Source organism: Oncorhynchus clarkii, unplaced genomic scaffold, assembly GCF_045791955.1.
Source record: "Oncorhynchus clarkii lewisi isolate Uvic-CL-2024 unplaced genomic scaffold, UVic_Ocla_1.0 unplaced_contig_6143_pilon_pilon, whole genome shotgun sequence".
Lineage (NCBI taxonomy): Eukaryota > Metazoa > Chordata > Actinopteri > Salmoniformes > Salmonidae > Oncorhynchus > Oncorhynchus clarkii.
The window spans coordinates 20,318-44,883 of NW_027258776.1; the positions used below are offsets into that span (position 1 = coordinate 20,318).

The 24,566-nt window shown below is 42.2% G+C and overlaps 1 protein-coding gene across 1 annotated transcript in view; it reads left to right on the forward strand.

The window, feature by feature from the left end:
- Positions 1-3,304: 3,304 nt before the first annotated feature.
- Positions 3,305-24,566, forward strand: part of LOC139398531 (trafficking protein particle complex subunit 14-like) — a 28,016-nt gene continuing 6,754 nt past the window's right edge. The window contains exons 1-3 of the mRNA XM_071144478.1: positions 3,305-3,875; positions 23,948-24,043; positions 24,370-24,499. Of these exons, the coding sequence (XP_071000579.1) occupies positions 3,384-3,875; positions 23,948-24,043; positions 24,370-24,499 (718 nt within the window). The 5' untranslated portion in view covers positions 3,305-3,383. The remainder of the gene's footprint in view (positions 3,876-23,947; positions 24,044-24,369; positions 24,500-24,566) is intronic.

A 24,566-nucleotide genomic window follows, 5' to 3' on the forward strand; every position in this document is an offset into this window, starting at 1 on the left:
GACTGTTTCTGTGTTTATCATTACTTTTTAAAATCTCTTGTATATATTGTATGTATTATTTTAAGGTAAATTTGACTTGAGTGCACTGTTTTTTTGTTTATTTTATTTTTACATTTAAGAGCTAATGGAAACATACACACATTGATACACAATTTAATTATGTTGATTATCCCATTTCTTTGAGACATTATTATTATAATATTAACAATATACAAAAACACACAAAATGTACAGTACGTGACCCAGGTTTCTACATTTATTCATTATTAATTAAAGCAATGGCAAGAATACAACCACACACACACACACACACACACACAAAGCAGTGACTGATATAGGCAAATGTATCTACTGACAATACTGTAAGAAATTGTCATTTTGTTCCTCCAAACTTGTTAATTTTTAAAGTGATGGGATTCACACTTCTTGAAAGCAGCCTGTAAGGCAACTCTACCCCCAAGTCTGATGTTTAACCAGAGGTTGAGAGTCTCACAGGCTACTTTCAAGGCATCTTTGTGCAGATTGCTATGCCCGTACAGAAAAACCACATGATTTCCCATGTGGAACATTTCACGTGTCTTCACATGTTGTCACGTGTTCTCACATTAACGGCTCATACGATCACACAAATTCATGTGGTTTTAGAACACTATATGTGAAATTCCTGGGTGGTACTGTGATAATGCTACTTTTCTGTTGACCTCTCTACTATTGACTTGATACACTATTCTCACATGATGGGAACCATGTTACATATTGTATGTCTGTGAGAATGTATGGTACTGTACACTATTGAAATAAAGGGTTCTTGTCTCATGTATGTTGACTTGAAGAATACTCACCTGGAATCATGGGACATGTTTTCTCACTGCCATTAGAAAAAAACAGAATAAGGTGTTGAAGCAACGAAATGTAACTTAAATACATTGTCATTCCACCAAATAGTATTATAGATTGAATGGATATCCTTATGATTTAATGAATTTGCATGGGAAAACCAAGGAAATAGTAACTAGGGTAAATCGAGGGAATAGAAACTTTCTTTGATAGGCCTAACATTAACAAACAACCATAATGTACAGGTTTGATAGGCCTAACATTAACAAACAACCATAATGTACAGGTTTGATAGGCCTAACATTAACAAACAACCATAATGTACAGGTTTGATAGGCCTAACATTAACAAACAACCATAATGTACAGGTTTGATAGGCCTAACATTAACAAACAACCATAATGTACAAGTTTGATAGGCCTAACATTAACAAACAACCATAATGTACAGGTTTGATAGGCCTAACATTAACAAACAACCATAATGTACTGGTTTGATAGGCCTAACATTAACAAACAACCATAATGTACAGGTTTGATAGGCCTAACATTAACAAACAACCATAATGTACAGGTTTGATAGGCCTAACATTAACAAACAACCATAATGTACAGGTTTGATAGGCCTAACATTAACAAACAACCATAATGTACAGGTTTGATAGGCCTAACATTAACAAACAACCATAATGTACAGGTTTGATAGGCCTAACATTAACAAACAACCATAATGTACAGGTTTGATAGGCCTAACATTAACAAACAACCATAATGTACAAGTTTGATAGGCCTAACATTAACAAACAACCATAATGTACAGGTTTGATAGGCCTAACATTAACAAACAACCATAATGTACAAGTTTGATAGGCCTAACATTAACAAACAACCATAATGTACAGGTTTGATAGGCCTAACATTAACAAACAACCATAATGTACAGGTTTGATAGGCCTAACATTAACAAACAACCATAATGTACTGGTTTGATAGGCCTAACATTAACAAACAACCATAATGTACAGGTTTGATAGGCCTAACATTAACAAACAACCATAATGTACAGGTTTGATAGGCCTAACATTAACAAACAACCATAATGTACAGGTTTGATAGGCCTAACATTAACAAACAACCATAATGTACAAGTTTGATAGGCCTAACATTAACAAACAACCATAATGTACAAGTTTGATAGGCCTAACATTAACAAACAACCATAATGTACAGGTTTGATAGGCCTAACATTAACAAACAACCATAATGTACAAGTTTGATAGGCCTAACATTAACAAACAACCATAATGTACAAGTTTGATAGGCCTAACATTAACAAACAACCATAATGTACAGGTTTGATAGGCCTAACATTAACAAACAACCATAATGTACAGGTTTGATAGGCCTAACATTAACAAACAACCATAATGTACTGGTTTGATAGGCCTAACATTAACAAACAACCATAATGTACAGGTTTGATAGGCCTAACATTAACAAACAACCATAATGTACAGGTTTGATAGGCCTAACATTAACAAACAACCATAATGTACAAGTTTGATAGGCCTAACATTAACAAACAACCATAATGTACAAGTTTGATAGGCCTAACATTAACAAACAACCATAATGTACTGGTTTGATAGGCCTAACATTAACAAACAACCATAATATACTGGTTTGATAGGCCTAACATTAACAAACAACCATAATGTACAGGTTTGATAGGCCTAACATTAACAAACAACCATAATGTACTGGTTTGATAGGCCTAACATTAACAAACAACCATAATGTACTGGTTTGATAGGACTTTTATTCTCATTCAAATTGGGACTGTTATACCATACTTGAGAGCATACTTTTTGCAGACATTGTAGGTAATACTTCAGAAAACTATATTTAACATGTCATTATCTCCCTGTTACTTGAAGATGTTTATACTTGGTTTGAAACCTCGCATGCATTCATTCACTGATTTTACAAAGCTTCTGCCTGTGATCCTTGTGTGGTTTTGAGTGGCTTATCTATTTAAGATTTAAATAGAAATTGCAAATCTCTAGGCATTGTTGCAAATTGATCACATCAAGTTTACAATGGGTTTAACAGGATTTTCAGTCAATGTTTTCAACTGACAAAATCAAGTGTTATTTATTTAATTGTCAGACATTTTTTTATAGTACTATAGTATTTAGTAGGCCTACCTGACTGGGGAGAGAAAAGCCTGCTATGTGGGCTTCTGTGAACTACATTTATAGGCAGTTGATTACTCCTGCCTAGTTTAAATATTCTGCTTTTTTTTGTCTGTGATCGACTGGTTGTACTGAAGCACAATGCAAAGTGAAGAGTCGGTTGCAGGTTAATCGACTGATGGCCACAATGAATTGGATTTCAAATGTTTATTATTGATAATATATTTATAGAAAATAGGCCAGCTGTCGACGCTGGTCATAAACGGAGACTATAATTCCAAGAGGGGTGTGAATCGTTTTAGCTTGTTTGTATGTGGCAATAACCGGGTAAATAAGCTAGCTAACGTTAGCAATGGTTCTAATGATGGAATCGCAATGCGAGTATTTTATGTATTTCCCTGCTGTTCCCATCACGGACCTTTCCGACCCGTCAAAATACCGAACTCTCCCCCGTCGCAGTCACCTCTATCTCGGTGAGACCGTGCAGTTCTTGTTGGTCCTGCGGTCCAGAGATGAAAGGTCAGGTTCGGACGGGACAAAGGGAAACGGGGATAGTGACTGCGGTACCCGGGCTTGGAAGGAGCTGGTAGGGTCCCTCTCCGCTGTAGCAAGTGTGTGCCCTGGCGAGAGCCGACATCGCTCCCAAATTCACCCCCACGAGTTCCAGAGAAGCTACAGCGACGACGGTGCAGACGAGGACCCCGACGAGGTCGACTTTGCTGCGGGTACAGCCCATATAGGCAGAAGGGAGTCCAGGAACCGAGGCTTCAGAGAATGCAAGCCGCTTCTCATTCACAATAACACGGGGAGTGATGGGCGGCAATATCGGCGGGCACCGATGCAGGTAATATGAAATAAATAATAACAGTCTGGTGATAAGTGGAAGGGAAAGAAGGGTCCGTAAGTGGACTATAAACATGGCCAGTTTATTGTATTTTATAATAGGCTACGTGTACACCTCTTGTGTGAAATAGGAAGTGCTGACATTTCCTGAGCTGATAAAAGTGCAGCAGAATCACACATGTAAACCACAACCACAGTGAACCAGACCTTTTTCAACTTCCTGCATGCACTGACCCGGGTGGGTATAATTTGTGGAACGTTCCAACAGGAATCCGTTCCAAAAACTTCGTAAATAACAAGGTTGCCAACAAGCAACGCATACAGAGTCGTATAACAGTAGAATGAGATACCGGGTAGGGAGTGAGCTATGTAACTACGTTTTTCACTCACCACGTTTATTCGGAAAAAATGTCTCTTCGTTCTAGTAGCCTCCACCATTTCTCATTCGTTGGTTTAGTTATTATTTCCGGTGTTCCTGCATTTGCGGGTGAACTCTGATGCGCCTCAATTGGGGAATCGCTGTGGTTGAAATGTAACTAATGACCGCAAGCCCCAGTGTTTTATTAGCTAGGTGGCTTGTACACAATTGTTACCGATGATACTGTATATACCTACTCGTACTACAGAAGCATGCATTGTATTTTGCCAAGTTCTCTCTGTGTTAATCCTTTTCCCCAAATATAGCAGGTCAACTTGTGTCTATGTCGATGTTGTTGAGTTCATCTTGCCTAGTTAAATAAAGATTGAATCAATTAGAACATTTAAAATATATACTTTGACCTATTTCAGGTAACCCCAAGATGCTTGATTCACCTGCTTTTGAATAACTTTCCAGTTGTTTGTGTTTTACATTCCGACTTTTGAACGTCTGTTTATTGGACATATATGTTAGTGTCTAATAAACAAAAGAGCAATGTATGTAAAGCATCCCATCTGTGTTAAGGTTATTGAGTGTGTGTGTGTGTGTGTGTGTGTGTGTGTATGGTGTTGTTTCTCTTTATGTCCACTAGGTGTCAGCACAGTTTCAATAATGTCACACCTGGTTCACAACATGTTTTCATGCGTAACAAATCAAATAGTATTTGTCACATGCGCATAATACTACATATGTAGACCTTACAGTGGAATTCAGACTTACAAGTCCTAAACCAACTATTTAGTTGTAAGAAAAATATGTGTCAAGTAAAACAAATATATATTTTTAAAATTAACAAATAAATAAAGAGCAGCAGTAAAAAAAAAAAAATTGCGAGGCAATATACATGGGATACCTGTGTTTCAAGTCCAGCGGTGTATATTACTTAACAAAACATTTATTTAAAGTACTCCACTACATTATGTTTATATCTGGGGGGGTTTTGTATCTGTACTTTTACTCTTTCTGTTTCTTTACAACTTTTAACTTTACTTCACTACATTTCTAAAGAAAATATATATATTTTTTATACTCCATACAGTTTCCCTGGCATCAAAAAAGTGCTTGTTTCATTTCGAATGCTTATCCGAACAGGAAAATGGTCCAAATCACACACTTATCAAGAGAACATCCCTGGTCATCCCTACTGCATCTGATCTAGCGGACTTACTAAAACATGCTTCATTTGTAAATCATGTAAATCATGTCTGAGTGCTCCCATGGCTATTTCTTAAATAAAAAAACAAGAAAGTTGTGCTGTCTGGGAAGGTCAAATCATTTACAGATTTACTAGTTATACGTTTTCACAACTCTATTAAAGAACATTCTACACAAGGTGTCAATTCATTTCTTGATATTTGATGGGAACAATCCCCTCCCCCTCTACACACCTCAAGTTAGCTCTTTCAAGTCCACAAAAGGCAACATCAAAAATGGCTTTCTAAGAAACTCACTTTTTGGATTTGAACTCTCAAACTCTGGTTTGAGGAGCAAATGCCATAACCACTACTCTACCAGACAGACAGAGAAAGAATGTTAAGGGGTACATCAAAATGCACACATCAAAGACAACATTTCAGAGGTTAGAGAATGGTGTGGGGGCTTGTACTTCTTGGGTCCACCAACCGTTCCTCAATCTTCTTTTGATGACTACAAACATAGATTAGGAATCTTCAAAACCTACACTATAGAATGGATGTGTTTAGGAACGGGGGACGAAATTCGAAAGAGGCGTGTTTCCAATTACTAACAAATAGACCCTAGAAATGTTATTACAAAATCTTAATATTGGAACTTTGTCCCTTCATTTGCCTACTACTGTCTATAAGCTATCATAACACGTGGGTTTTTTCTTGGGGACAAGGTATCGGAACGCTTTTGAATGGTCTACAAAGCATGCCCCCAGGTCAAAGTTGCCTTTTGCAGACAAGGATAATATATTGTTACTCCACGACATAGTACGTTACCACAACTCTATTAAAGAACATTCTACACAAGGTGTCAATTCATTTCTTGATATTTGATGGGAACAATCCCCTACTCTTCTACACTCCTCAAGTTAGCTCTTTCAAGTCCACACAAGGCAACATCAAAAATGGCTCTCTAAAAAATGCTCTCTTCAGATTTGAACTCTCAAACTCTGGTTTGGGATGCTGTCACCATAACCACTACTCTACCAGACAGACAGAGACAACATGTTAAGGGGTACTTAACAATGCACACATCAAGGACAACATTTCAGAGGTTAGAGAATGGTGTGGGGGCTTGTACTTCTTGGGTCCACCAACCGTTCCTCAATCTTCTTTTGATGACTACAAACAGAGATTATGAATCTTCAAAACCTACACTATAGAATGGATGTGTTTAGGAACGGGGGACGAAATTCGAAAGAGGCGTGTTTCCAATTACTAACAAATAGACCCTAGAAATGTTATTACAAAATCTTAATATTGGAACTTTGTCCCTTCATTTGCCTACTACTGTCTATAAGCTATCATAACATGTGGGTTTTTTCTTGGGGACAAGGTATCGGAACGCTTTTGAATGGTCTACAAAGCATGCCCCCAGGTCAAAGTTGCCTTTTGCAGACAAGGATAATATATTGTTACTCCACGACATAGTACGTTACCACAACTCTATTAAAGAACATTCTACACAAGGTGTCAATTCATTTCTTGATATTTGATGGGAACAATCCCCTACTCTTCTACACTCCTCAAGTTAGCTCTTTCAAGTCCACAAAAGGCAACATCAAAAATGGCTCTCTAAAAAATGCTCTCTTCAGATTTGAACTCTCAAACTCTGGTTTGGGATGCTGTCACCATAACCACTACTCTACCAGACAGACAGAGACAACATGTTAAGGGGTACTTAACAATGCACACATCAAGGACAACATTTCAGAGGTTAGAGAATGGTGTGGGGGCTTGTACTTCTTGGGTCCACCAACCGTTCCTCAATCTTCTTTTGATGACTACAAACATAGATTAGGAATCTTCAAAACCTACACTATAGAATGGATGTGTTTAGGAACGGGGGACGAAATTCGAAAGAGGCGTGTTTCCAATTACTAACAAATAGACCCTAGAAATGTTATTACAAAATCTTAATATTGGAACTTTGTCCCTTCATTTGCCTACTACTGTCTATAAGCTATCATAACACGTGGGTTTTTTCTTGGGGACAAGGTATCGGAACGCTTTTGAATGGTCTACAAAGCATGCCCCCAGGTCAAAGTTGCCTTTTGCAGACAAGGATAATATATTGTTACTCCACGACATAGTACGTTACCACAACTCTATTAAAGAACATTCTACACAAGGTGTCAATTCATTTCTTGATATTTGATGGGAACAATCCCCTACTCTTCTACACTCCTCAAGTTAGCTCTTTCAAGTCCACAAAAGGCAACATCAAAAATGGCTCTCTAAAAAATGCTCTCTTCAGATTTGAACTCTCAAACTCTGGTTTGGGATGCTGTCACCATAACCACTACTCTACCAGACAGACAGAGACAACATGTTAAGGGGTACTTAACAATGCACACATCAAGGACAACATTTCAGAGGTTAGAGAATGGTGTGGGGGCTTGTACTTCTTGGGTCCACCAACCGTTCCTCAATCTTCTTTTGATGACTACAAACATAGATTAGGAATCTTCAAAACCTACACTATAGAATGGATGTGTTTAGGAACGGGGGACGAAATTCGAAAGAGGCGTGTTTCCAATTACTAACAAATAGACCCTAGAAATGTTATTACAAAATCTTAATATTGGAACTTTGTCCCTTCATTTGCCTACTACTGTCTATAAGCTATCATAACACGTGGGTTTTTTCTTGGGGACAAGGTATCGGAACGCTTTTGAATGGTCTACAAAGCATGCCCCCAGGTCAAAGTTGCCTTTTGCAGACAAGGATAATATATTGTTACTCCACGACATAGTACGTTACCACAACTCTATTAAAGAACATTCTACACAAGGTGTCAATTCATTTCTTGATATTTGATGGGAACAATCCCCTACTCTTCTACACTCCTCAAGTTAGCTCTTTCAAGTCCACACAAGGCAACATCAAAAATGGCTCTCTAAAAAATGCTCTCTTCAGATTTGAACTCTCAAACTCTGGTTTGGGATGCTGTCACCATAACCACTACTCTACCAGACAGACAGAGACAACATGTTAAGGGGTACTTAACAATGCACACATCAAGGACAACATTTCAGAGGTTAGAGAATGGTGTGGGGGCTTGTACTTCTTGGGTCCACCAACCGTTCCTCAATCTTCTTTTGATGACTACAAACATAGATTAGGAATCTTCAAAACCTACACTATAGAATGGATGTGTTTAGGAACGAGGGACGAAATTCGAAAGAGGCGTGTTTCCAATTACTAACAAATAGACCCTAGAAATGTTATTACAAAATCTTAATATTGGAACTTTGTCCCTTCATTTGCCTACTACTGTCTATAAGCTATCATAACATGTGGGTTTTTTCTTGGGGACAAGGTATCGGAACGCTTTTGAATGGTCTACAAAGCATGCCCCCAGGTCAAAGTTGCCTTTTGCAGACAAGGATAATATATTGTTACTCCACGACATAGTACGTTACCACAACTCTATTAAAGAACATTCTACACAAGGTGTCAATTCATTTCTTGATATTTGATGGGAACAATCCCCTACTCTTCTACACTCCTCAAGTTAGCTCTTTCAAGTCCACAAAAGGCAACATCAAAAATGGCTCTCTAAAAAATGCTCTCTTCAGATTTGAACTCTCAAACTCTGGTTTGGGATGCTGTCACCATAACCACTACTCTACCAGACAGACAGAGACAACATGTTAAGGGGTACTTAACAATGCACACATCAAGGACAACATTTCAGAGGTTAGAGAATGGTGTGGGGGCTTGTACTTCTTGGGTCCACCAACCGTTCCTCAATCTTCTTTTGATGACTACAAACATAGATTAGGAATCTTCAAAACCTACACTATAGAATGGATGTGTTTAGGAACGGGGGACGAAATTCGAAAGAGGCGTGTTTCCAATTACTAACAAATAGACCCTAGAAATGTTATTACAAAATCTTAATATTGGAACTTTGTCCCTTCATTTGCCTACTACTGTCTATAAGCTATCATAACACGTGGGTTTTTTCTTGGGGACAAGGTATCGGAACGCTTTTGAATGGTCTACAAAGCATGCCCCCAGGTCAAAGTTGCCTTTTGCAGACAAGGATAATATATTGTTACTCCACGACATAGTACGTTACCACAACTCTATTAAAGAACATTCTACACAAGGTTTATACACCTTGCAGGTGAGGACAATGGTTAAAAAAATGGGAGAAATGTATAGAAGACTTCCTCATTGTACTGTATATCAGAATATATCACAACTTATTCCAAAAAGCTCAAGACTGTTATTGTTCCCTTCAATAAAAATATTTTTAAACTACTTTCTGCACATTTCTGCTACCGTCTTAGGCTATACAAGTGCTATCTCTTGAAAAACAACATGTTGATACCTTTGCAATACCTTTAGCAGTAATAATAATAATAAACCTCTGCTTTAGTAAAGAAAACAATAATGACAGGTGTATTGTAATAAAAACGAGTGGTGTCCACTGACTAAATTCAGTATTTCTGGAAAACCCAGATATTCACAAAGTTTGTGATGAATGACAGGTTGTTTATTCATTCAAAATAGATTTGGCCTTTAAAATTCAATTAAGCTGCTTATTTTCAGGGTTCAGTGAAAGCGGGTCATTTTTGACCCTTGGGACAAGGGGGGTAAACAGAATGTTAAGACTACACAAGGGTTAAGTAAAGTATTTACAAGGTTTCTAGTCATTTCTTGTCATTAATGTCTAATTGACCACACATTAGTGCAAGTAGAAGTGCAGTCAATGCTACACAGGTGTCTGTCATCTTCCCCATTAGCCCCTGTGTATTTATACCTGTGTTCTCTGTTTCTGCCAGTTTGTCTTGTTTGTCAGGTCAATCAGCGTTTTGTGTCTCAGCCCCAGGCTTTTTCAAAGTCTCTTTTTCTCGACCCACTGGTGTTGACCCTTAGCATGCCCACCTGACCACTCTGCCTACCTGAACAATCTGCCTGACCACTCTGCCTACCTGAACAATCTGCCTGACCACTCTGCCTACCTGACCACTCTGCCTGACCCTGTGCCTGACCACTCTGCCTGACCCTGTGCCTGCCCACCTGAACACTCTGCCTGACCCTGTGCCTGACCACTCTGCCTGCCTCTGTGCCTGACCACTCTGCCTACCTGACCACTCTGCCTGACCCTGTGCCTGACCACTCTGCCTACCTGAACACTGCCTGACCCTGTGCCTGAACACTCTGCCTGACCCTGTGCCTGAACACTCTGCCTGACCCTGTGCCTGAACACTCTGCCTACCTGAACACTCTGCCTGCCTCTTGCTTCCATTTTGATTTCTGATCTCTGCCTACCCTTACCCTGAACCTGCCTGCCATCTGGTACTATTGACCCACCTATGGTTGCTGACCAGCCATACCCGGGTGTTGGACATGCTGCTAGAGCAAATCTGCGGGTTCTCTGGAGGGCAGCCTGCCACGGGGGTAACCCCACCGCTCCTCAGTAACTCGACGTTTAGCAGCACCGGCCACTCTACCTTCCTGGGAACCCCAGGTTACCTACTCCAGAACGCTTTAATGGAGAGCCGAGCACCTGTCGGACATTTTTAGCCTAGTGTGCCCTCATTTTCGAGCTTCAGCCCTCCTTCCCCCCGGCTCGCTCCAAAATAGCCTACCTCATTACGTTGATGTCTGGAAGGGCTCTCACCTGGGCTACCGCTGTATGGGAACAGTAGCCAGGCATATGCGTGAGCCTGGAGGGGTTTGTGGGAGAGGTGAGGAAGGTTTTTGATGCCCCGTTCTCCAGGAGAGAAGCTGCCTGTAAGCTAATTCAGCTCCGGTAGAATGCCCGCAGGGTGGCCGAATATGCAGTGGATTTCCGCATGTTGGCAGCGAAGAGTTCATGGAACCCGGAAGCACTGTTTGACATGTTCCTGCATGGCGTCTCGGAGGAGGTAAAGGACGAGCTTGCTGCTGGGGAGTTACCCACTTGACACTTGATCCTGACTCTCTCTCATCACTTTGACAATGCGCATCGATGGGGGATTGCGGAACGTCAGATGGAGAGGAAGTTTGATTTCATTCACACCTTCAGGGATTCGACCTCGCCTCCGAGTCATCCTGGAAGTCCCTGAATATCCCGTGGCCAGCACCCGAGAGTTCCCGAACTTCCTCGATAGTCACCGACGAGGGCAAAAACCCTGTTTCCCGAGTCCATACAACTAGGCAGGGCTGGGCTGTTGCCAGTGAAACGTCAACACAGGATCCGCACAAAGAGTTGTCTATATAGAGGGCCTTTTGGTAATTTTGTGTCCTCGTATCCGGTAAAAGACCAGGCAGGGTATCTTGAGTAATCATAAATGGCTAGAATCATGCACTGACTGAGCAGAGATCTCGATCTGGCAGAGTGGAAGTGGCAGGACTGAGTATTTGTAGAGGTCTTGATTATGAAACAAGTTGTATCTGGTAGGGATCTGACTCAGCACACCTCTCTCCAACCACACAATCATACACAGAGAGAGAGAGTGAATGGGAGAGTAACTGCAGTTCAAGAAGAAACCAGATGAACACCAGAGGGCATAGCAGGAGCAGATGTGACAGGGTCCTCATTGTCTCTGGGGTCGATGAGAGCTTTTTGAAGCCCACACTAGCTTCCGAGTTGAACATCCCTACTCAGCCACTATTTATTCCCATTGATGTTTGACCGTTGAACAGGTGCTCTGTAGGTTGGGTCATGATAACACCACTCATCAACCTACGGGTGTCAGGGAATCACAGCGATACCATTCAGTTCCTGCTTTGGGATTCTCCTGGGCCAAACGGCACAATCCACTCATCAACTGGTCTACCGGTGCTATCATGGCCTGGAGTCCGTTCTGCCATGACCATTGTCTGAATTCTGCACAACTTCCCCCGGGAAGGCTTCCTGGGTCCTTGTAGGTGGTTACGGACCTCTCCGCCATTCACGCGGAGTACCAGGATCTCTGGGAGCTTTTGAACAAGTCCCGGCCCACTTCCCTTCCGCAGCACTGCTCCTATGACTACGGGATTGACCTTCTTCCTAGCACCGCACCGGGAACGTCTGTACTCATTGTCGGGACCATAGACGAAGGCTATGAAGAACTACATTAGGGACTCTCTAGCTACAGGATTTATCCATCCCTCTCCCACTGGCGCAGGCTTGTTCTTCGTGGAGAAGAAGGACAAGACCCTGCCCCCGTGCATTGACTACAGGGGACTCAATGACATTACTGTTAAGAACCGATATCTGCCACCACTCATTTCCTCGGACTTCGAGCCTTTCCAGGTGGCAACTGTATTCTCCAAGCTGGATCTACGAAACGCCTACCACCTGGTGGGGATACGAGAGGGGGACGAGAGGGGGACAAGTGGAAGACTGCTTTCAACACGGCCAGCGCCCACTAACAATATCTGTTCATGCACTTTAGCATCACCAACTCCCCTGCTGTGGTCCACATTCTGGTGAATGATGTTATCCGTGACATGCTGAATCGGTTTGTCTTCGTCTACCTTGATAACATCCTTGTCTTCTCCCGCTCCCCCCAAGAACACATGCTCCATGTCCAGCAGGATCTCCAGCGCATTCTGGAGCGATTTCCATCGCTCCACCACTCCACCAACACCTCCTGGGGTTAGCCAACTTTTATCGCCACTTTATCTGGGATTACAGCACCCTTGCCTTCCCCTGTCTGCCCTCACCTCTACCAAGGTTCAGTTCACGTGGTCCACGGCAGCTGACCGGCTATTCCGGGACCTGAAATAGCGCTTCACCACAGTTCTGATGTTGGTTGATCCGGACCCTTCCTGTTAGTTTGTGGTGAAGGAAGATGTTTCTGATGTCGGAGTGGGGACTGTTCTGTCGCAATGTTCTGCCCTGGATTGGAAGTTGCATCCCTGCGCCGCCTTCTCCCACCACCTCAACGCCACAGAGGAATTATGATGTGGGGAATCGGGAGCTTCTAGCAGAGAAGATGGCAATGGAGGCACTGGCTTAAAGAGGAGGAGCATCTGTTCATTGTGTGTACAGACAACAAAAAAATCTGTAGTAGCTCCGCTCCGCTAATCGCTTGACCTCCAGGCAAGCGAAATGGGGGCTGTTTACCCAGTTCAACTTTTCCCCCTCCTACCGGCCGGGGTCCAAGAACATCAAGCCGGATGTTTTGTCTCTCCGCTATAACCCCAAGGCTACCACCCAGAGCCCGAGACAATCCTTCCTTCCTCTTGCCTGGTGACGGCACTCAGCTGGGGTATAGGGGAACAGGTCCGGGAGGCGCAGCAGTCCTAGCCGAAACCTGGGAGGGGGTGTCAAGAACCAGATGTTCGTGTCTAACGCTGTCCAATCCGCGGTCCTGGAGTGGGCCAAATCCTCCAGTTTAGCCTGTCACCCTCACAACCCCTGGTCCAACATATCCCTGGATTTTGTCACGGGTCTCTGACCCCCCACCCTCCCGTCTGAGGGCAACACTGGTCGACCGGTTTTCCAAAGCCGCACACTTCATTCCTCTCCCCAAACTCCCCTTGGCCAAGGAGACGGCCCAGCCCATGGTGTAGCATGTCTTCCGGATTCATGGACTGCCGCTGGACCTGGTCTCCAACCGGAGGCCTCAGTTGTCATCCCGGGTCTGGAAGGCATTCTGCGCCCTCATTGTGTCGTTGGCCAGCCTGTCCTCTGGGTTCCACCCCCAGTCCAATGGCAAGTCGGAGCGAGCAAACCAGGATCAGGAGAGCCCGATTGGCCCTTACAGTAAAATGCTTACTTATGTCCCCTAACCAACTGTGCAGTTAAAACAAATACAGATAAGTATAATAGATACAAGTAATTAAAGAGCAGCATTAAAAAAATTACAATATATATACAGGGGGGTGCTGGTACAGAGTGAATGTGCGCGGTCACCAATTGAGGTAGTATGTTCATGTAGGTAGAGTTAACTAAAGTTACTATTGCTTGCCCCTGTTTGAGTATTAAACTATTGTTTATTCGACGTGGTCTGCATCTGGGTCTTACCTTCATACCTGATAATTATGGTAAGATTTGCCAAGTGTATGGCTTTGTACGCGTCTCTGTGTGTGGAGTAAAGGTGGTCTCGAATTTGTTTAACTCTGGTTGTGCATTTAACATGCTGATAGAAATTAGGTAAAAAAAAATGCCCACACAGATGTGCCTTTGTTGCAACCAATTAAATTACTTCCTACAGCACATTTGCTACTTCTCCCTTATATTCAAAGAAAAGGTAATGTGTAAAAATATTAAGGTAACAGAAAATTTTACAAAATATCAAAGGCATATTGGATTTTTCAAACAATTTTTACTCAGTACTTTGTCAATTATATACTTTTACTTGTAGGGTATTTTTTTATATAGTCAAATCTAATTAAAGTAACAGTACCCCGATAATTTCATACTATTGCAATACTGAACTGTGTAGTATGATCTAAAATAAAGACGCGCGACCACGAGGTTCTAGCTCCAGCCTGTTTATTGCATGTCCTACATAGGTACGGATGCCCCCAAGGGACATCCTACTACAGCTGTATGGATGGGTTATGGTTAAGCTGGCATAAGCGAATGATAGTGGATTTCAGGTCACTTTCTTTTTTTTTTTTATCCAGTTATGACTGAAATGTACCTCCTAGGTTCTTAGAGAAATGCACATGCTCGTTTAATTTTGAATTTAAAAAACAACCTATTGTGTGTTTTTTTTGTGTGAAAATTGGTAGCCTGCAGGAAGCCTACATAGCTACAGTACGTATTTTCCTTTCTGCAACTTCTACAAAGAACGTTAACCATTATCTTGATGAAAAGGAATTTGGACACACAGTTGGTGTTTACCATCAGTGGCAGTAAAAAGCCTTCACTACCATAATGGTATAAAGGCATTGACTCTTGATTAATGTATTGGAAGACTGTACTAAATATCTTGGGTATGATGGGATAAGTTACACTATCCTGACTGTATTAGTCTCAACCTACCATTTCTGATTTTAACTATATGGTTAAAAAGTATATGGTTACTGTGCTTCGGAAAGTATTCAGACCCCTTGACTTGTTTGACATTTTGTTACGTTACAGCCTTCTACAATTGATTACATTGGTTTTCTCTTATCAATCTACACACAATAGCGGACAATGTCAAAGCAAAAGCAGGTTTAGTATAAGAGCACAAGGTGAGACCCAGATGAAGACATGGGAGGCAGATGGTTTGAGTCTTGATATTTATTCAACAATCCAAAAGGGCAAGAAAATGGTCGTGGACAGGCAAAATGTCAACCAGTTCAGAGTCCAGGAGGTACAGAGTGGCAGCCAGGCTCGAGGTCAGGGCAGGCAGAATGGTCAGGCAGGCGGGTACAGAGTCCAGAAAACAGGCAAGGCAAAAAAAGTGAGGACTAGCGAAAGAGAATAGAAGCAGGAGCAAGAGAAAATGCTGGTTGCCTTGAAAAGCATACAAGACAAACTGGCACAGAGACAGGGATATATACACTAGGGATAATAAGTGACACCTGGATGGGGTGGAGACAATCACGAGAAAGGTGAAACCGATCAGGGTGTGACATTTAGAAAGGAACTCCAATTTATTAAATCAAAATGTGATTACATTTACATAACTATTCAGACCCTTTACTCAATACTTTGTTGAAACAGCTTTGGCAGCTATTACAGCCTTGGGTCTGAGGCTACAAGCTTGCCACAGCTGTATTTGGGGAGTTTCTCCCATTCTTCTCTGTAGATCCTCTCAAGATCTGTGAAGTTCGATGGAGAGTTTTGCTGCACACCTATTTACAGGTCTCTCCAGAAATGTTAGATTGGATTCAAGTCAGGGTTCTGGCTGGCCCACTCAAGGAAATTCAGAGACTTGTCCTGAAGCGTTAATACAGGACTCAGATTGAATCCTACTACACCTGCTCTGATGCTTGTTGGATGTGGAAGGGCTTGGAAAATATTCATGACTACAAAGGGACACCCAGCCACAAGCTGCTCAGTGACGAAAGCCTACTAGAATTGCTAAAAAAATGCTAAAAGCATTTTATGCTCGCTTCGAGGAAAGCAACACTGAAGCATGCACAAGAGCACCAGCTGTTCCAGAAGAATGTGTGATCAGGCTCTCCATAGGCGATGTGCGCAAGACCTTTAAACAGGTAAACATTCCTAAAGCCACGGGCCAGACTGATTATCAGGCAAGTGTCTTCACTGACATTTTCAACCTCTCCCTGACCGAGATTGTAATACCTACATATTTCAAACAGACCAACATATTCCCTGTGCCGAAGAAAGCAAAGGTAACCTGCCTAAATGATTAGCGCCCCGTAGCACTCACATTGATAGCCATGAAGTCCTTTGAAAGGCTGGTAATGGCTCACATCAAGCAATCATGCCGGAAACCCTAGACCCACTCCAATTGGCATACTGCCCCAACAGATCCACAGATGATGCAATCTCTATTGCACTCCACACTACCTATTCACACCTGGAGAAAAGGATAACCTCTGTGAGAATTCTGTTTTTAAAAAATAAATATATATTTGTTTATTTTACCCCTTTTTCTCCCCAATTTCGTAGTAGCTACTGTCTTGTCTCATCGCAACTCCCGTAGGGGCTCGGGAGAGAAAAGGTTGAAAGTCATGCGTCCTCTGATACACAACCCAACCTAGCCCGCACTGCTTCTTAACACAGCGCGCAGCCAACCCGAAAGCCAGCCGCACCAATGTGTCAGAGGAAACACAGTGCACCTGGCAACCTTGGTCAGCGCGCACTGCGCCCAGCCCGCCACAGGAGTCGCTGGTGTGCGATGAGACAAGGACATCCCTACCGACCAAGCCCTCCCTAACCCGGACGATTATGCGTCGCCCAACAGACGTCCCGGTCGAGGCCAGTTACGACAAAGCCTGGGCACGAACCCAGGGTCTCTGATGGCACAGCTGGCGCTGCAGTACAGCACCCTTAACCACTGCGCCACCTGGGAGGCCCAGAATGCTGTTAATTGACTATAGCTCAGCGTTCAACAGCATAGTGCCAACAATGCTGATCACTAAGCAAAGGATCCTGGTACTAAACACCTGTCTCTGCAACTGGATCCTGGACTTCCTGACGGGCAGCCCCCAGTTGGTAAGGGTAGCCAACAACACATCTGCTACGCTGATGCTTAACACTAAGGCCACTCAGAGGTGGGTGCTTAGTCCCCTCCTGTACTCCCTGTTCACCCATGACTGCATGGCAAAGCACAACTCCAACACCATTACGGTTGCTGATGACAACAGTGTTAGGCATGATCACCGACAACGATGAGACGGCCTATAGGGAGGAGGTAAGAGACCTGGCAGTGTGGTGCAAAGAGAACCTTGCCCTCAACGTGAGCAAGACAAAAGGAGCTGATTGTTGACTATAGGAGAAGGAGGGCAGAATAGAACCCCATTAACATGGACAGGTCTGAAGTGGAGAAGTTGAAAGTTTCAAGTTCCTTGATATCCATATCCCCAACGAACTATCATAGTCAAACACACCAACACAGTTGTGAAAGAGGGCATGATAACACCTTTTACCCCTCAGGAAACCAGATCCTCAGTTATACCGCTGCACCATCAAGAGCATCCTTACCGGTTGCATCCCCTCCCGGTATGGAAACTACTCGGCATCTGACTGTAAGGCGCTACTAAGGGTGTATCGTCGGACGGGGCCACAGTATTTAGGTTGCAATAGTTTGTGTAGGGGGGTTAGGGTCAGTCAGTTAAACCTGGAGTATTTATCCTGTCTTATCTGGTGTCCCGTGTGAATTTAAGTATGCTCCCTCTAATTCACTCTCTCCCTCTCCCTTCTATCGCGGAGGACCTGAGCCCTGGGACCATGCCTCAGGACTATCTGGCATGATCACTCCTTGCTGGCCCCAGTCCACCTGATCGTGCTGCTGCTCCAGTTTGAACTGTTCTGCCTGCAGCTATGGAACCATGACGTATTCACCGGACGTGCTACCTTGTCCCGGACCTGACATTTACTCTTGAGGTGCTGACCTGTTGCACTCTACAACCACTGTGATTATTATTTGAGCCTGCTGGTGATATGAACGTTTGGCCATGTACTGTTATCTCCAACCGGCACAGCCAGAAGAGGACTGGCCACCCCTCATAGCCTGGTTCCTCTCTAGGTTTCTTCCTAGGTTCCTGCCTTTCTAGGGAGTTTTTCCTAGCCACTGTGCATCTGCATTGCTTGCTGTTTTGGGGTTTTAGGCTGGGTTTCAACATCGGCTGATGTTGTAAAGGATTTATGAATAAAATTTGATTGCTGACGGGCGAGTACATCACTGGGTAGAAGCTTCCTACCATCGAGGACCTACTGTATATACTAGGCAGTGTCAGAGGAAGGGCCAAAAAATAGTCCAACACTCCAGTCACATTGTAAAGAAAGTAATTTCAATAGTATTGTGATATTATGTCATGGAGTAACAAACTTTAATTTGGAGAAATTACTAACCTTGTGTGCAGATGGCAACTTTGACCTGGGGGCATGCTTTGTAGACCATTCAAAAGCGTTCCGATACCTTGTCCCCAAGAAAAAACCCACGTGTTATGATAGCTTATAGGCAGTAGTAGGCAAATGAAGGGCCAAAGTTCCAATATTAAGATTTTGGAATAACATTTCTAGGGTCTATTTGTTGGTAATTGGAAATACGCCTCTTTCGAATTTCGTCCCCTGTTCCTAAACACATCCATTCTATAGTGTAGGTTTTGAAGATTCATAATCTATGTTTGTAGTCATCAAAAGAAGATTGAGGAACGGTTGGTGGACCCAAGAAGTACAAGCCCCCACACCATTCTATAACCTCTGAAATGTTGTCTTTGATGTGTGCATTTCAAAGTACCCCTTAACATCAATTCCCTGTCTCTCTGGTAGAGTAGTGGTGATGGTGTTTGCTCCCCAAACCAGAGTTTGAGAGTTCAAATCTGAAGAGAGCATTTTTTAGAGAGCCATTTTTGATTCTGCCTTTTGTTGGCATGAAAGAACTAACTTGAGGTTTGTTGGGGGGTAGGGGTAGTTCCCATCAAATAGAAAGACTGAAGTGACACCTTGTACAGAATGTCCTTTTAATAGAGTTGTGATAACATACTATGTCGTGGAGTAACAATATATTATCCTTGTCTGCAAAAGCCAACTTTGACCTGGGGGCATGCTTTGTAGACCATTCAAAAGCGTTCCGATACCTTGTCCCCAAGAAAAAAATCACGTGTTATGATAGCTTATAGGCAGTAGTAGGCAAATGAAGGGCCAAAGTTCCAATATTAAGATTTTGGAATAACATTTCTAGGGTCTATTTGTTGGTAATTGGAAATACGCCTCTTTCGAATTTCGTCCCCTGTTCCTAAACACATCCATTCTATAGTGTAGGTTTTGAAGATTCATAATCTATGTTTGTAGTCATCAAAAGAAGATTGAGGAACGGTTGGTGGACCCAAGAAGTACAAGCCCCCACACCATTCTATAACCTCTGAAATGTTGTCTTTGATGTGTGCATTTCAAAGTACCCCTTAACATCAATTCCCTGTCTCTCTGGTAGAGTAGTGGTGATGGTGTTTGCTCCCCAAACCAGAGTTTGAGAGTTCAAATCTGAAGAGAGCATTTTTTAGAGAGCCATTTTTGATTCTGCCTTTTGTTGGCATGAAAGAACTAACTTGAGGTTTGTTGGGGGGTAGGGGTAGTTCCCATCAAATAGAAAGACTGAAGTGACACCTTGTACAGAATGTCCTTTTAATAGAGTTGTGATAACATACTATGTCGTGGAGTAACAATATATTATCCTTGTCTGCAAAAGCCAACTTTGACCTGGGGGCATGCTTTGTAGACCATTCAAAAGCGTTCCGATACCTTGTCCCCAAGAAAAAAATCACGTGTTATGATAGCTTATAGGCAGTAGTAGGCAAATGAAGGGCCAAAGTTCCAATATTAAGATTTTGGAATAACATTTCTAGGGTCTATTTGTTGGTAATTGGAAATACGCCTCTTTCGAATTTCGTCCCCTGTTCCTAAACACATCCATTCTATAGTGTAGGTTTTGAAGATTCATAATCTATGTTTGTAGTCATCAAAAGAAGATTGAGGAACGGTTGGTGGACCCAAGAAGTACAAGCCCCCACACCATTCTATAACCTCTGAAATGTTGTCTTTGATGTGTGCATTTTGAAGTACCCCTTAACATCGAGTGTCTGTCTCTCTGGTAGAGTAGTGGTTATGGCATTTGCTCCCCAAACCAGACTTTGAGAGTTCAAATCTGAGGAGAGCATTTTTTAGAGAGCCATTTTTTTTTATGTTGCCTTTTGTTGTCATGAAAGAGCTAACTTGAGGTATGTACCCCCTAGTTCAAATCCCAGAGAAACAGTTAATGTAGCAACTTCTTTCTTGTTGCCTTTGTGGGTCTGAAAGAGCAATCCAGAGGTATGTAGGGGAAAAGGGGCTAGTTCCCATCAAAAAGCAAGAATGAAGTGACACCTTGTTTCAAATGTCATTTCAGTAGTTGTGATAGTTGTGATAGCATACTATGCTGTGGAGTAACAATACAAACATACTCTGTAAAAGCCAACTTTTACCTGGGGCCATTCTTTGTAGACCATTCAAAAGTGTTCCTAGTCTTGGTCCGCCTGAAGAAAGCCACATGTTAAGATAGTTTAAAAATAGTTGTAGATATGGTGGTGAATTCCCAAAGGAGAGGTTGTGAGTTAAATTCATTTCAAGAGCATGCCAACTTGCTTTTGTTGCCTTGACAGAACAATGTTGAGGTGGGGTTCCGGAAGGACATAGACATTAAGGGAAATTGGATAATAAAATGTTAGGGTACAGCAACTGGTGTTGAGAAGGAGTGCTGATCTACAAACAAACCCACCGCTGTCCATATAAAGTTATTCCAGAGACAACTGATTCAGAATGATCTAGGCAAAGCTGATCGTAGAAAAGTGCTCCTCTGTACGCATTTATGAAATGTCTCAGGCTAAGAATGCTGAACTGGAATCAGTACCCCCCACACCCCGTCAAAGTAATGTTATTCATTCTACTCACAAATGCTAAACAGATCCTAGTTCAGCACTCCTACTTCAAGCCACCAAGTGAATGTTGGGTATTGGGTGCTAAACTTCTTGAACAGTGGTTGAAAAAGTACCCAATTGTCATTCTTGAGTAAAAGTAAAGATATGTTAATAGAAAATGTCTCAAGTAAAAGTGAACCAGTAAAATACTAAGTAAACCTCATTGATAAAAGATACTTAAGTGTCAGTGGTAAAAGTATAAATTATTTGACCTTCCATATATTAAGCAAACCAGACAGCACAATTCTCTTGTATTTTTAATTATGAAATAGCCATGGGAACACTCAGACATAATTTACAAACGAAGCATGTGTTTAGTGAGTCCGCTAGATCAGAGGCAGTAGGGATGTTCTCTTGATAAGTGTGTGAATTGGACCATTTTCCTGTCCGGCTTAGCATTCAAATGCATAAAGTACTTTTGGGTGCCAGGGAAACTGTATGGAGTAAAAAATATATGAATTTCTTTAAAAATGTGGCGAAGTAAAATTGAATGTTGTAAAGAAACAGAGAGTAAAAGTACAGATACAAAAAAAACAGATATAAACAAAATGTAGTGGAGTAGTTTAAATACATTTTTGTTAAGTAATTTACACCACTGGACTTGAAAGGAACACCGGTACCCCATTTATATAGCCTTGCTATTTTTATTTTACTGCTGATCTTTAATTATTTGTTACTTTTATTTCTTATTTAACACATTTTTCTTACAACTAAATTGTTGGTTAAGGGCTTCATTTCAGCATTTCACTGTAAGGTAGTCACATGTAGTATTCGGCGCATGTGACAAATACAATTTGATTTGTTACACATGAAAAACATGTTGTGAACCAGGTGTGACATTATTGAAGCTGTGCTGACACCTAGTGGACATCAAGAAGACCTACACTACACACATACACACATATATATATATATATATATATATATATATATATACACACACTTTAACCTTAACACAGATGGGATGCTTTACATAAGTTGCTATTTTTTATTAGACACTAATATATATGTCCAATAAACAGACGTTCAAAAGTCGGAATGTAAAACACAAACAACTGGAAAGTCATTCAAAAGCAGGTGTGGTGAATCAAGCATCTTGGGGTTACCTGAAATAGGTCAAAGTATATATTTTACATGTTCTAATTTATTTTATCTATATTTAACTAGGCAAGATGAACTCAAAAACATCGACATAGACACAAGTTACCTGCTATATTTGGGGAAAAGGATTAACACAGAGAGAACTTGGCAAAATACAATGCATGCTTCTGTAGTACGAGTAGGTATATACAGTATCATCGGTAACAATTGTGTACAAGCCACCTAGCTAATAAAACACTGGGGCTTGCGGTCATTAGTTACATTTCAACCACAGCGATTCCCCAATTGAGGCGCATCAGAGTTCACCCGCAAATGCAGGAACACCGGAAATAATAACTAAACCAACGAATGAGAAATGGTGGAGGCTACTAGAACGAAGAGACATTTTTTCCGAATAAACGTGGTGAGTGAAAAACGTAGTTACATAGCTCACTCCCTACCCGGTATCTCATTCTACTGTTATACGACTCTGTATGCGTTGCTTGTTGGCAACCTTGTTATTTACGAAGTTTTTGGAACGGATTCCTGTTGGAACGTTCCACAAATTATACCCACCCCACTGACCCAACAAGCCAAAACACTGTCTCACTCTGACTATGGTAACTTGTTATTGTGATCTGCTGTACATGTCGGCGCTATCTAGTAGTTACTGATGACATACAAGACGCCTCAAGCATGCGAGCCTCGGCACTTTCGATTTGTCTGAACTTGACATTGTGAGAGCGAGAGAGCGAGAGCGAGAGCGAGAGAGGGACGGACGGACGGACGGACGGACGGACGGAGGGAGGGAGAGAGGGAGAGAGGGAGAGAGAGCAGGGCTTGTGGAGTATTTGCTCACCATTGCCTGTTATGAAGCCGCACAGTGCCAGTGCAGACAGACAAAAACAACCCAGTCATATTTTCAGAGAAGTCATACCACCTCTCATAACACCTCAGCTCATAGCCAAACAAATGTACCTTGAGGTGTTGGCAACGCTGCAAGATAACACCCACTATGATAGTCAATGTGGGCAAAACAATGGGAATGGATTGTTGTATTTGTGGCACTCAACCACACATTCATTTCCCATGTCTTTTGGGAAAGATCCTGTTTGTCCATCATACACTGCTGATGTGGGAGAGTGGATAACAGTAGTGACTCACGTCCGTATCAAGAATCTATAGTCCAAATAAATCCTCCTCCTTTCTTTTTGTGAGTGCCCATTGTTTACTTAATCTCTCTCTGTGTGGCACAGACACACACACATATAACATAGTTTTTCTGTCTCGTCCTCTCTCTCCTAGTCACCCATGAACAATTAGAAAATGATATAATATTTCTGTGTGTGTGTACTTGTGCCCTCCTCTCTATCCTAGTCACCCATGGACAAGCCAGTGGTACTGAACGATGAGGTCATCTTCCCTCTGACCGTCTCATTGGACAAACTCCACGTCAACACGCTCAAGGTCAAGGTGAGAGTGTGTGTATGTGTGATCAGATCGTAGTGACTATTCATGTTCATAACCTCGCCATAACCTGTGCATTCCTGTCTATGTCAGTGTAACGGATGTGAAACGGCTAGCTTAGTTAGCGGTGTTCGCGCTAAATAGCGTTTCAATCGGTGACGTCACTTGCTCTGAGACCTTGAAGTAGTAGTTCCCCTTGCTCTGCAAGGGCTTTTGTGGAGCGATGGGTAACGATGCTTCGAGGGGTGACTGTTGTTGATGTGTGCAGAGGGTCCCTGGTTCGCGCCCGGGTATGGGCGAGGGGACGGTCTAAAGTTATACTGTTACATCAGATCGTAGTGACAGTGTGGAAGCAGGAGAAGGAGAAGGCAGAGATCAGGGAACATGGTTACCTCACCATCCTACAGCTGAGGAGTCCCACACACACCTTCAGACAGGACCTCAACACCTTCAAGGCCCAGGGTACACACAAACACACACATGCCTTTGAAATTCAAAAAACTCAATATATCATATTTGCATTCAATTA